The sequence below is a fragment of the Phyllopteryx taeniolatus genome, chromosome 17, assembly GCF_024500385.1.
Source record: "Phyllopteryx taeniolatus isolate TA_2022b chromosome 17, UOR_Ptae_1.2, whole genome shotgun sequence".
Classification (NCBI taxonomy): Eukaryota; Metazoa; Chordata; class Actinopteri; order Syngnathiformes; family Syngnathidae; genus Phyllopteryx; species Phyllopteryx taeniolatus.
In genome coordinates, this window is record NC_084518.1 from 16,591,105 (window position 1) to 16,604,660 (window position 13,556).

The 13,556-nt window shown below is 44.2% G+C and overlaps 2 protein-coding genes across 6 annotated transcripts in view; one reads left to right on the forward strand and one right to left on the reverse strand.

The window, feature by feature from the left end:
• The window catches only part of acsl6 (acyl-CoA synthetase long chain family member 6), a 29,582-nt gene extending 21,015 nt beyond the window's left edge, over positions 1-8,567 (reverse strand). For 3 of the 5 annotated variants that reach the window (XM_061750765.1, XM_061750762.1, XM_061750761.1), the window contains exons 1-3: positions 8,438-8,567; positions 5,526-5,677; positions 3,488-3,630 (exon numbers count right to left, since the gene is read on the reverse strand). In XM_061750765.1, coding sequence (XP_061606749.1) covers positions 3,488-3,533 — 46 coding nt within the window. In that variant the 5' untranslated portion in view covers positions 3,534-3,630; positions 5,526-5,677; positions 8,438-8,567. Of the gene's footprint in view, positions 1-3,487; positions 3,631-5,525; positions 5,678-8,437 lie in introns of those variants that run through there. The other 2 variants (XM_061750764.1, XM_061750763.1) reach the window with 1 other exon arrangement.
• Positions 8,568-8,571: 4 nt separating this feature from the next.
• Positions 8,572-12,699, forward strand: irf1b (interferon regulatory factor 1b). The gene is made up of 10 exons (XM_061750767.1): positions 8,572-8,710; positions 9,081-9,175; positions 9,606-9,705; positions 9,790-9,951; positions 10,034-10,065; positions 10,545-10,680; positions 10,763-10,846; positions 11,310-11,332; positions 11,439-11,547; positions 12,045-12,699. Exons 2-10 carry the CDS (start codon positions 9,089-9,091, stop codon positions 12,221-12,223), a joined length of 912 nt encoding a protein of 303 aa, XP_061606751.1. The 5' UTR covers positions 8,572-8,710; positions 9,081-9,088; the 3' UTR covers positions 12,224-12,699.
• The last annotated feature ends 857 nt before the right edge of the window (positions 12,700-13,556 follow it).

The following is a 13,556-nucleotide window of genomic DNA, read 5'->3' on the forward strand; positions in this document are numbered from 1 at the left end:
TGAGGAATGCTCATCAAACACCTGTTTGGAACATCCCACAGGTGAACAGGCTAATTGGGTATAAAAGGAGCTTCCCTGGATTGCTCAGTCATTCACAAGCAAAGATGGGGCGAGGTTCACCTCTTTGTGAACAAGTGCGTGAGTAAATAATCGAACAGTTTAAGGACAATGTTCCTCAACGTACAATTGCAAGGAATTTAGGGATGTCATCATCTACGGTCCATAATATCATCAAAGGGTTCAGAGAATCTGGAGAAATCACTGCATGTAAGCGGCAAGCCCGAAAAACCAACATTGAATGCCCGTGACCTTCGATCCTTCGGGTGGCACTGCATCAAAAGCCGACATCAATGTGTCAAGGATATCACCACATGGGCTCGGGAACACTTCAGAAAACCAATGTCAGTAAATACAGTTCGGCGCTACATCCGTAAGTGCAACTTGAAACTCTACTATGCAAAGCAAAAGCCATTTATCAACAACATCCAGAAACACCGCCGGCTTCTCTGGGCCGAGCTCATTTCAGAAGGACTGATGCAAAGCGGAAAAGTGTTCTGTGGTCCGACGAGTCCACATTTCAAATTGTTTTTGGAAATTGTGGACGTCGTGTCCTCTGGGCCAAAGAGGAAAAGAACCATCCGGACTGTTATGGACGCAAAGTTCAAAAGCCAGCATCTGTGTTGGTATGGGGCTGTGTTAGTGCCAATGGCATGGGTAACTTACACATCTGTGAAGGCACCATTAATGCTGAAAGGTACATACAGGTTTTGGAGAAACATATGCTGCCATCCAAGCAACGTCTTTTTCATGGACGCCCCTGCTTATTTCAGCAAGGCAATGCCAAACCACATTCTGCACGTGTTACAACAGCATGGTTTCGTAGTAAAAGAGTGCAGGTACTGGACTGGCCTGCTTGCAGTCCAGAACTGTCTCCCATTGAAAATGTATGGTTGCATTCAGGGTCTACTTGATAACACAGTGTTGCGTTCAGGATCTACTTGGCAGCGCTGCGTTCAGTCGCCAAAGAAGCAGCACAGTGTTGCATTCAGGGTCTACTTACTACCACAGTGTTGTGTTCAGAGTCTGCTTGTTACCACACCGTTGCATTCAAAGTCTACTTCGTAGCACTGGATGGCATTTAGTGTTTCCGGAAACAGCGTAGTGTTGCGTTCAGTGTCTACCTAGTAGTTAATAAGTGTCCTGTGATAACACACTTAATAAGAGGTCTGTGGTGTTTTTTTTTTTTAAAGAATGCCCAGTTTTGGACTTCCTACTGGCCTCATAGACAACGTCCCGGAAGTACCACAGGCCCTGGTCCTGGAAGGCCCGCCCCATCAGGCCATCTAAAGGCTGCTGCGGGCGATTAGCGTCCAGCTTGAGAACGTCAAAGCCTATTAAAGCTGAGACGCATGGACAGCGCTAACCTGGATCTCTCTCTTTCGCTTTCTATCGCTCTTTAGCTCGCTCTATCACCACTTGACAGCGTTGTGAACAGATGCCGAGGCTTTAAAAACCACCGTGTGACATCAGCAATAGCATACGCGTCACCTCCTGTTCCCTCCCCGTGCAGACGCATTCAAAGGTCGCGTCCTTCTATAGACTGCTGTGGCGTGCAGTCAATGTGGGCAACCGCCTCTTCTTAAAGGGACACTAACCCTATTTCCTTTTCTATAAATAAAGTATTTTATGTTTAAAAAAAAAAACAATCTTGAGAAAATAACATTCAATTTTTTTCAAGAAAAAATAAAAATCCCAAACCCCAACATCAAATTATCAATTGAAGATTTATAATTACCATAACATTTATCCCAATATCAGTTAGACCATCAATACCATTTTGTATTATATGTTTGTATTAAGCTAGCGGATTTTGGTTAATGAAATTATATGGGTTGGTTGAACATTTTGGTGTTTAAATAGACAATGTTTAATTCTCTTTTGTTTTATGTGTCAGCTTTACAGTAAACGTCAAGCGGGAGTGACAAATAAACAGCTTGAAGCAAGCACGCTTCGCTTCTAATTTGGAGAACGGTGCGAGTCTTCTTTTCACTTTCCTCAAAGTGATGCTATATTACTATTTGGTGACAGCAAGAGAGTGAGAAAAGGCGCTAAAAAAGACTGAAAGCAGGTTTTAATAAGTTTAAATGTTTTTCAAAACTGAGCCATATTAACACAGCAAAATCCTTTTTGTGTGTGTTTTAACAGCTTAAAGCAGCAGGAGGACATCTTTAATTAAAATTTAAAGAAAAGGGTGACGGTTACACGCATCGTGCTAAGCTGAGTAGCATGAATTTTTAATAACAGGCGGCAGCAGCCAGGTGACCGGACGCCACGCCGTTACAGGTGTCGGTTAATTTTATGCATGAATAAAGTCCTTTTTTTGTTTGTTTGTTTTTTTTTTAACAAAAGGAGCATTTTTTGGGGAGAATATGCTAGTCCAATATTTATGAGTAATGACATGGACTCTCTTTAGTGGTATGTGAAATGACCACTGAAATACATAAATGTTCAAACTGTGCAGAAACCATTTTTTTTTCCAAAAAGTCCAAAAAATTGTCTTGTGTTAACTTGCGACAAGATGGGTTTTCTTAAGTACACCTGCCCAATTTATTTCAACTTAAATAATTAATATAATGGGTTAATTAATACTGTATTAAAATTATGATTTCACATATCTTATATATTATAAATTTGATAATTTTATTAAATTAATTTAATCAAAATAAAAATGAACAATAGCAATAACCAAAAATAAATCATATTCAATAAGGCTAAGTTCTGACTGAGTTATGAATGCAAGTCAGAAAGATATTACTTTAACAATATGTTGCTGTTCCTAATATTTTGAAAAGGGTTCCAAAAATCACAAATGAATAAAAAATGAAGCACGTGTCGGGAGGGGGGTCCCTAATAGACTGTCTCCCGGTCCACATGCACGCATGCTCTCTCTCCCCCCTGACCCCTTCCCGGCTTTCTTTTCCAGCACCACCTCTCGCGTGGACAGCTCCCGGCTCTCTTGTCCAATCAGCTTGCCTCTCGACGTCATACTTTCACCCCCCTCATCACCCCTCCTCCTCCTTCCATCTGTGTGAGGCATGGCGGAGGACATTCGAACGAGGGCAATAACCTTACTTGTGCACTTTTTTTTAACACACACACACACAATCTGCATTCATCCATTTCTATGCAGTACCAATAAGCATGAATGGACTTCAATGACGCATGCTACACCCAATGTCACTAGCATCTCACCTAGCTTAGCATCCCACCATAAATCCGTTCAATATGACTCACAGTCCTTGTCGTTAAAACGAAAAAAAAGGAATCAATGGTATTAAATGGAGAATGGCAATGAATGATGCTCACGGCTGGCCTTGTGCGTCACCCTGCACCCCCTCCCCCTTAAAAAAAATGATGAAGGTGAACGAGGGTGGGGGGGTACAAAACAATTGTAAATCCTAATATAATAATGATGATTAATACTGACCCAAAAGGATCCACAGCGAGCCGGACACCAGCACGAAGGCGAGCATGTCTCTCGCATGTGGACGCGGTAGGTGGCGTCCCGGGTGCAGCGGCCGTGGACTGGACTGGATGCTTGCTTGCTTGCCGCAAAGAGGCACCGGCAATCTGGAGATTAGGGAGGGAGGGAGGGGGGGTGGGAGTGGAGGCGGTGGAGTCGAGGCAAAGCAATGGACCTCCTCTCTTCTTTATAAAAAAAACATCATGAATGGAATATAAGTGTTAAATGTCACCCAAAAATATAACCATCATTTGGTATTGTGAGTTTTTATTCACGGGGAGTAAAAAGGGGGGAAAGGGAGGGAGGGGATGGACGTCACTGATATGGGGCAATGTTGCGTCACGGTGATCTGGCCACGCCCACTGAACTGAAGTAACCCCTCCAGGTGGGCTGATGTGTGGATGGAGACAGGAACTCAAAGGGCGGATAAAGACGTACCTCCCGAAATAATTGTTTGATAAATGGTTAATTTTATATTGAACTTGACAATAAAATAATAGATTGAACAATAGAAACATTTTAAATGAAAAATAAAATATTGAATAAAAAATGTTGTGGGACTGAATACACAACTAAAATATTTTATGTATAAATATGTATATTTATTTATTTTATCAAATTTAAACATTTCATTGGTTGTTTGTGGAATTTTAGATATAATGCTGAGACTATTTATATATCCATCCATTTTCTGTACCGTTTATCCTCACTAGGGTCACGGGCGTGCTGGAGCCTATCCCAGCAGACTCTGGACGAGAGGCGGGGTACACCCAGAACTGGTCGCCAGCCAATCGCAGGGCACATATAAACAAACAACCATTCGCGCACACTCACACTTACGGGCAATTTTGAGTCTTCAATCAACCTATTATGCATGTTTTTGGGATGTGGGAGGAAACCGGAGTGCCCGGAAAAAACCCACACAGGCACAGGGAGAACATGCAAACTGGCGAGGCTGGGATTTATATCTATTTATATATAATATTGTATATTTATTAAAAAATTGTATGCGAACTTAAACAAAATCTAAAAATACAAATAAATGTACACTCATTAAAGAGGTCAAAGTTTAGCACGTCCCATCTGTCACTTGTGGCGGCGGACCACGCCCACTAAAGACTGTCAAGGTTGCTGTGCAAGTGTACCTAATCCAGTGCAAGGGTGTAAATTACAGATTACAGCGGACCCATCATATTCACGGTTCTGCACTGGCGGATTCACCTATTTTCGCATTAAAAAAGAACAAAAAACATTTATAATTATTTTCTTTTGCCGGGGGCGGGGCTACCCCCATTTTTTGCTGAAGCCGTTTATTCACAGATATTCGCTAATCCCGGTCGTACCGAGTCACTCCCAATCCCCTGCAAATAGCAAGAACCTGTACAGGCAGTGGTTTATGGAACATTTTAAAGGGGACATATTACGAAAATTTTACTTTTTTATGTTTGAGTACAAATAGTTGAGTCTGGAGTCCCTGCCATACACACCAAGTGCGAATTGCCCAACTGTGACATTACAGTGGTGCTAATTAGCATAATAACCACCCCTACACCAAGTTTCTCAGCCAATTACTTGGCAAACAGGCTGGCCGGAGTTCCAAAGTGAAAGAACCACTATGGCGCAACGGTGAAGTACTATCATGTCAAAGTCATAAGGTAAGCAGAGCTGCAGTGTTACCAGCATTAGCTTCTGATGATAATGTTCAGCTAAATTGTTGACATCGGGGGTATAAATAAGAAACTTTTCTCAATTTTCTTAAACAAAGGAAATTATTATTATTATTAGTTGGGCTACGTTAAGCGCGACTGCTACATTACTTGACAAGCGTATTTCGGTGGCTTGTTGATGAAATGCTGCATGTGATAATGCAATGGAATCTCTATGGGTGCTCGCTTGCTGTATTTGTTTGGGGAGGTTATCTTTACTTTAGCCAATGTTGGCTTCACACAGGAGGCAAATTTGCATTGAGTTACAGCTTTTACTTCTTTAATGCGGCACTCACTTGATTGCATCGTGAAGTAGTACTTGCTTCTGGACAGTCAAAACTATCCAGCCCGCTGGTTTTCTATCAAACAAAAGCCTGGCTCGCCATTGGCCCGGCAGTCTGTGGGGGCGGGTTGAGGGCTGGCGCACTTGCACGAGACAGATCCGCCCCTAAAACGAGCCAATTTCACTGTAGTGAGAAAAAATATGTCAAAATATGCCTATAATTCTAATCCTGATAGTTATCATCACACTCTCCCACTTTGCCGTCCCGTCCGTGTTAAGTTTATTTACGAAGGGATAAATGCTATTCAATGTTAGTTTAATCAGCGACAGACAGAAGGGTCCATTTGCCGATATGATTCGCTGTGAGGGGGCGAGGGACTAGTTGCATACTAGGTGTGGATAAACCAAATGTGAGAGTGCACCTAGAGCAGGCGTGTCAAGCTCATTTTTGTTGGTACGGTTTTCCTCAGAGGCCCATTTTGACTGTGAAACCTTATAAATGTTTCATCGCCTCATCATATTATTTAGTGGGGGCTGGGCAATAGAGGGCGCTAGGGTGCCATCCCACCGCCTCTGAGTCGCCTTGAAAAGGACAAAAGTGGCATAATGAAAATTAATAATTGTAAAAAAAAATAAAAAATAAAAATCAAGGTTTTATTTCAGAAACCGACGAATCACGCGCCCTCACGGGAACACTTTCTCACCCACCCTCTTACACTCATACACACACACATGCACAAGCAGTTGCACACACTCGCAGTTACACTCTCTCACACAAATACACAAACTCATATACACGCACACAAACCCACGTGTTCTCTCTCACACAAAAACAAATTCACTTCAAGAGGTTCTGGAAAGTCATCTGACTTCCAGCCCTCCTTTGTTCAGCCTCGCTCCCTCATACACGCGCACACACACGCAATCAAATACACGCGCACAAGCAGTTGTACATCTACACACACTCACACGAACTCACACTAACATGCTCTCTCTCACACACACACACACACTCACAGTTTCACAATCACGCACTTATAATACTTGCACACACAAACAGTTGCACGTACATACACACACGCGCGCACACACTGTCTCCTTTTCACCAGTCAAGAGTTTTTAGGAAGTCACCTGACTTCCATCCCTCCCTCTTCACACACCCACACGGACACACACACCCAAAAAAAGTGGGAAAATCGGGGATGATGTCATGGAGAAACCACCAGGAAAAGTCCTGGATAGCCCCCTACCTCACGTGGACGCGCATGTTTACGGGCACTGGACTCTTGCCTCCAAACGAGAAGCCCCTTGGACACACACACACACACACACACACACACACACACACACACACGTGGGCGCGTTTCAATATCCATCCATCCATTTTCTGAACGGCTTCTCCTCACTAGGGTCGCGGGCGTGCTGGAGCCTATCCCAGCTGTCATCGGGCAGGAGGCGGGGTACACCCTGAACTGGTTGCCAGGCAATCGCAGGGCACATAGAAACAAACAACCATTCGCACTCACAGTCATGCCTACGGGCAATTTAGAGTCTCCAATTAATGCATGTTTTTGGGATGTGGGAGGAAACCGGAGTGCCCGGAGAAAACCCACGCAGGCACGGGGAGAACATGCAAACTAGATTGAACCCGGGTCCTCAGAACTGTGAGGCTGATGCTCTAACCAGTCGGCCACCGTGCCGCCCCCGCGTTTCAATAGTCATGCAGTTCTACCGAGCTCATGTCACGGAAGCCAGCGCCTCTTCTTCCTTTCTGCCGCCGACGTCACCACGCAAGCACGCTAGCGCCTTACAACCGGCACATGGGCTCCCTCCAGCGGCCGCTTTAATCACTGCACCATTTCAGCGAAGGCGCTCGGCTTCTCGTCGCCGGACTTGTTTACGCCGAAAAGGGATGATGATGACGACGAAGATAATGCCATAGCGTGGGCTAAATTTGGAATCTTGCTTTTGATGGGATTAAAAAAAACAAAACACGTTGCATACTTTGGCATTTTCATGGGCGGGAGTGAGGAACGATTGCTATCATGGAACCTGATGCTTTTATTTGCAAATATGCTTTCGAAAAGGCTCATTTTTGATTGATTTCTATTAACGGCAAGTGCACGTGGTCACATGGGGTGTTTCTTTTTTGTAATTGCTTTGTTTCATTCTATAAACTACCGGCAACATATTACAAATCACCAAATAGTGTCATTTTTAGAGCATCTATTTAAAAAAATAAAAATGGTCAATATAGCAAAAAAATATCCAGTGGTATTTTTTGTCTCAATTTTTTCCAGAGCTGTATTTTTTATTTTATTAGTCATTTGTTACTACAGAGAGCGAAACGGCATTTCCAATCATTTACATGATTGCATATAGTGTTTTGACAATGATTAAAAAAAACAAAAACTTTAATGCATACTTTGACGCTGCCATTTGGTGGGAAAAGTTTAGCCCTGCAAACCCCTAAACCCAATATAACAAATTCACTGATGAATTAACACCATGCATTCAGAATAATACACCTAATCGAGTGTCCACACGACGACGTGACATGATAACGTCACGCATAGTTCTTAATTTAACAATGTATAATAAAAGGATAATTAACTCCTAATCAGAAGTAATAATAGGCCCCAAAGACAAACCACGCCTGGACCGATGTCAACTTCCTCGTCTCTTCAACCACATGACTTCATAGAAACTGCCAGGGCCGTTGATGGAAGCGGGTGCTAGTGCGCATGCGCGATGCACTGTAAAAAGTGCTCGGGCCCAACGCGGCTCCAGAGTGCAAAACATCAAATAAAATAAATAAATTTGCCTTTTTGAGACTCACCGTTGATTTTTCAAACCAAGCCTTCAAACAAGGTGAACATATTATTTTCCCCAAGCGTTTTGTAAAATAAACAAGATGGAACGTACTTGGTTTTTTTCTCGAGCCAGGCGGACACTTCTTGCAGCGCACTTGTCTCCTCGTACTGCAGGGGGATTACCAGCCAGTCGCCTTTTAAAAGCGAGACAGCCGCTGTTGCAGGACACACTTCTGTTTGGCTTAGACAAGAGCAGGACAAGGAAAAGAAGAAGAACGAGAAGAAGCAGGAGAAGGAGAATAAGGTGCAGGAGAAACAGTTCTGGAAAACAAACGTTCGTCGGGGGATTATTTGCCGCTTTTCCTTCTTGGATTCCAAAAACCTTGTAAGTGAGCACACAGCCTCGAAAATGACACTTGATTGTAATTGTTATTAGTTATATGCCCCCGACCCCTACGCAAAGGTGTTCTGGTGCACTTTGCATGACTTTTAAATGTTTACAATGCGCTTTTAAGACGAAAAAAAAAAAAAAACAGAGAGCGAGAGATACAATTATCAATAAGTGCTCTATTACGAAGTCATACATTAGCTATCTGCCCTGCTCGTCGTGGCCGTGACCTGCCGCTGCACTCCCACGATGGCAATAAATTCTCAAGTGTGCGTGGGTGCGTGGAAAGGGATCTCGCCGCTTTGCTCCTCTCGGGCAAGCCTATGTACACAATGTCAATTCAAACAAAAAATGTGGGTGGTTATAGGTACCAACATGCCGGTGAACAGGATGAAGATGCGGCCTTGGTTGGAGAGGATGATCGAGTCCAAAAGCATCCCCGGTCTGGCCTGGCTGGATAAGGTGAGGTTTTCCTCTTTTTCTCCTTGCATAAAAGTTTCCGCTGCTGTTGACAAATCCTGCCGTTCAATGATAGCAGACTACACCCTGGACAGGTCGCCGGTCAGTCGCAGGGCTCATATAGAGACGGACAAACAGTCAAACTGAGGAAAATAGCCCAAAATAGTCCCAAAATATTGTAACATAATACAACATATTAGAACAAAAGGGGGGTGCAAAGCACTTGGGGAGGAGGTTAGGTTGGTGCAAGACAGATCTCAAACTCAATTATGAAATTGCAATTTATATAAAATCAATCAATAAATAAATACATTTAAAAAAAATGGGGCTCCATTAATGGCTTCTTTTAAAATTTTGCAACCCCTAAAAACATGCAGACCTGTGGCAAATCCTTGTGCCACTCCATGACTAAATAAATGCTCTTCTATTCCAGGAGAAGACCATGTTCTCCATTCCTTGGAAGCACGCGGCTCGCCACGGCTGGGACATGGACAAGGACGCCTCCTTGTTCAAGAAGTGGGCCATCCACACTGGTGAGCCGGCCGCCCGCCCGCACCCGCACGTTGGCCGGAGCGGCAGCATGTGAAGCCTGACCGTGGGTAAAAACTCTTCTGTAGGGAAATACATGGAGGGCGACACCCATGACGCCAAGACGTGGAAGGCCAACTTCCGCTGCGCCATGAATTCCCTGCCCGACATCAAGGAGGTGAAGGACAAGAGCGTCAACAAGGGCCAGTCGGCCATGCGCGTCTTCCGGATGCTGCCCCAGAAACAAAGAGGTGGGTCCATTTGACAGCATCCCCTCACCTGCGTTTCCCATTGAGCGTAAATTAACATGTCGACTACTTTGTTCCCTTGCAGAAAAACGAGGCAAAGCAAAGTCCAGGAAGCAGGTAAATCCTTTCGCTAAAGTTTCATGAGACAGTTTATGACACTAAAGCAAAGACGTTCTGTCAGTGAGGTGATTCCCTCAGTGATTGTACTTTTGACCACAACACCTGTTTTGGGCCAAGGTCGCCAATCACCCATGAGTCAACAAACTAGTCCCATATGGTCCACGCACTTTCGCAGCAAGCAACTTCTGATTCCGAATTAGCCCGCATCTACTTGCAGCCTTGATACTTTATCAGACTTTTTAGACCTCAGACCCAAATGACTATGAGTCAACAATCTAGTTCCCTCCCATAAATGAAGTTATACTACACACCAGCCCGGATTTCATCTCCAACTCCTTGTATCGTTGATCCTTTTATAGGAACATCCCCGCACCTTTTTGACACCAGAATAGGTCCAAATGACCAAAAATCAACAACGTAGTCAATGACTTTTACAACACGTCAGCACGGATCTCACCACAGATTCCGTCCCGCAGGTCAAGAAAACTGTGGCCGAGGACTCAGACTACAGCGATACCCAGTCGCCGCCTGATCCATCGCGGCTGAGCGAAGACCAGCCGTGCGCTCAGGAGAACGTGGTGGACAGCACGGTGTGCATGGACATGACAGAAGGTGAGGGACGGACGAGGAGTCGGGACCCGGCGGCATTGAGGGAATCTTTGTTAAAAAAAAACGCTTTGCGATTCCTTTTCAGATTTAGTTTCCTTTGGGTTCGGGAGTGACCACCTGTCCGACAGTTTCAAAGACCGATTCCAAGTTTCACCCGAGCGCACCCCCGGTAAGACGACAACTCGAGCACTTTTGGGCAGAACGTCTTTGCCTTTCGGCTTGTCCCTTTCTGAGTCGCCACTGTCAATTCTTTTTCATCTACGCCGATCTTCTTCTAACACAAACTGCCCTCACGTCTTTCCTCACAACATCCGTCAACCTTCTCTTAGGTCTTCCTTAAGATTTCTTGCCTGGCCGCTGCATCCTCATCACCCTTCTACCAATATTCTCCCTCTCTCTCTCTCCTCTGGATGTGTCCAAACCATCGAAGTCTGCTCTCTCCAACTTTGTTTTCCACATCCACCCCTCTTTCTTTGGCTAGCCTTCATTCCTCTCCTTTCCAACGCATGCCTCCACTTTTCTAAATATCACATTTGGTTCTACTTTTGGACAATCTTAATAAAATAAAAGTGTATGCTCATTCCACCTTCTTTCTCTCTCCACCCGCCCCTCCATGACCGGTCGCCCTCCAGAGTACGAGTACGACATAGTAGAGGTGAGCAACATACCAGGCACGTTTTTCCATCGCCCGCGTTGGTCGAAGACAGCCCGGCTGAAGACAAACGGCGTGATCGCGCTAAACTCTGGTGTCTCTTTGCTAGATTTGCAAGCAACTGGAGAGAGACTCGCAGAGCTTCAAGACCAGTTATGATGTCAAGGGGATGCTGAGTACGTGCACCAGTCCAGGGAGCCAGTGGAGCGAATGTTCAGGTAAACAGAACTCGCCAGTTATGGCCCCGTTCGTCCTACTTCGCAATGTGAGAATCGGTCCAAAGTCCCAAAGTGTATTTTTTTTATTGTGGTTTGAACACTCGTTATTAAAGAACAATAAAACACATCAACACAATGAGCACACTCAAGCAGGAGCTGCTGACGGCCACAGCTCACTCCCGGACACTTACACGCAGACGTCCACCGCCACGCTACCAGGCCCCGCCTCTTAAAGGCAAATAACACACAGACACAACATTGGTACAGTATTTTTTAAATACATTTTATGGTTGCAATTTTACTTTTTTTGTTTTCAGATAGATTTACAAAGTGTTTAAAAAGTATCGGAAGGGATAACAGTATAGGGGTTCACTGTATTGAATGGAACTGGCGTCATAGTCCTCGATTGTTTTCAATTTGGAAATTTCAGGCGCCATCTCTGAGGTAATAATGTGTCCTTCAAGATCCTGATTGTGCGCCTCCTCTTCTTTGAACAGCCGACGACGCGGACGAACTGCGGCTGTCGCCACAGTACACAACGCTGAGTTCGGAGTTCACCATGTCGGCGGACAGCCACTGGAACGACCTCCATCTCCCGACATTCGGCGGCTTCCGTTCGGGTCTGGATGACAGTCACTTTTTGGACTTTATGGGCTCTTCGGTGTTCAGCATGTGAACCCCCACCCCCGCCTCCACCACGTTTGAAGAACACTGTCTCTCCAACTCGTGACCACTCTGGAGCGCACTCTCAGGAATCGTTTGTTCAAAATTGCATTGTTAGGCCCACAGTGTCTCTGGTGTCTGGTTCTGGGTGCAGTCATAACCCTCAAGCTCCTTTTCCAGCCGCACACAGCTCTCTGGTCTTCATGTTGGTTCCGCCTCCAACTACTATAACTGCAATGTTCATGGACCACATCTGAAGCAACTTTGTCAATGAAGGGACACCAATGGACTCATTTTCAAATGTTCCCTCTGTTTCAGACAGTGCAGCCAGTTCACATAGTAGTTTTTCCATTTACTTTGTTATTACCGTGGTAGCCACACATTTAACCATCGCGCTACAATCCCAACCGTACACTTTTCCCAACAGTTGTAAATGTATGTATATAGTTGCCTATTGTGTTTTTTGATAATAAAAAGGAAACAAATACATGCGAAGAGTACATTTATTTATTTATTATTTATAACATACAAGAAACCATGCACTAGAAACTAGAAGAAACCAAATTAATCGATCATTAGATTGTTGTTTGTTTGTTTGTTTGTTATAAAAGAGTAAGCCCAGAAAATCTACATATATGCTTTTCTAAACAATTTGTAGTCCTATCCATTGGTAAATTATGTTTAAAAAGGAATGATATTTAAATAACGAATGAACCTACATTAGCGGTACGTCAGCGGACAATAAAAAATATGTAACGAATTGTGTGAGTAAAAAATTAAGACATTTTAATACAATAAAAGGTAAGTCCCTAGAATTTGCACAACTTCAATTTTTTTAATTACGATCCTGTACGGTCTACACTACAGGATCCGATACTATGCTACCGATACCACTTCGCCAGCCAGACATCTCTTCTGGGCAGGAGCCAAGTCAGCTGTGTAGAGATATTTAAGGTAAACACGGATGACAACACATTTAGCCGACAGCAAATTATGCTCTTCACGGCGACTGAGGCAGCGGCCCCGCAAGCCGCCTGATTTCCAGCCCTGTTATCCTAACCGCGGCGAGTAAGGAGAAGTCACTGATGATGTGATAAAGTTGTACTTTAGTTGTCCTGTCACAGTTTTCTTTCATAACTTGTGGTATTCTCAAGATGCAGCAGTCTTACATTTCTTTTTACTCACTTCATTTTGGAGTTGACACATACTGTAGAGATAACAGGGCATCAGTATTCCTACTTGTATATCCACCAGGCTCTCTGTTCTTCTTTGTCTCGGAACTATATACTGCTTTTACATGGTACCCACTAGTGGTCAGACTGAGACATGACATAACTGAAATACCT

Excerpts from the sequence above, each read along its gene's own strand:
- irf1b (XM_061750767.1), top strand. The coding sequence starts at position 9,089 with ATGCCGGTGAACAGGATGAAGATGCGGCCTTGGTTGGAGAGGATGATC. Across the intron at positions 10,681-10,762 it reads GTGCATGGACATGACAGAAG|ATTTAGTTTCCTTTGGGTTC; the intron begins GTGAGGGACGGA and ends ATTCCTTTTCAG. Across the intron at positions 10,847-11,309 it reads TTCACCCGAGCGCACCCCCG|AGTACGAGTACGACATAGTA; the intron begins GTAAGACGACAA and ends GTCGCCCTCCAG.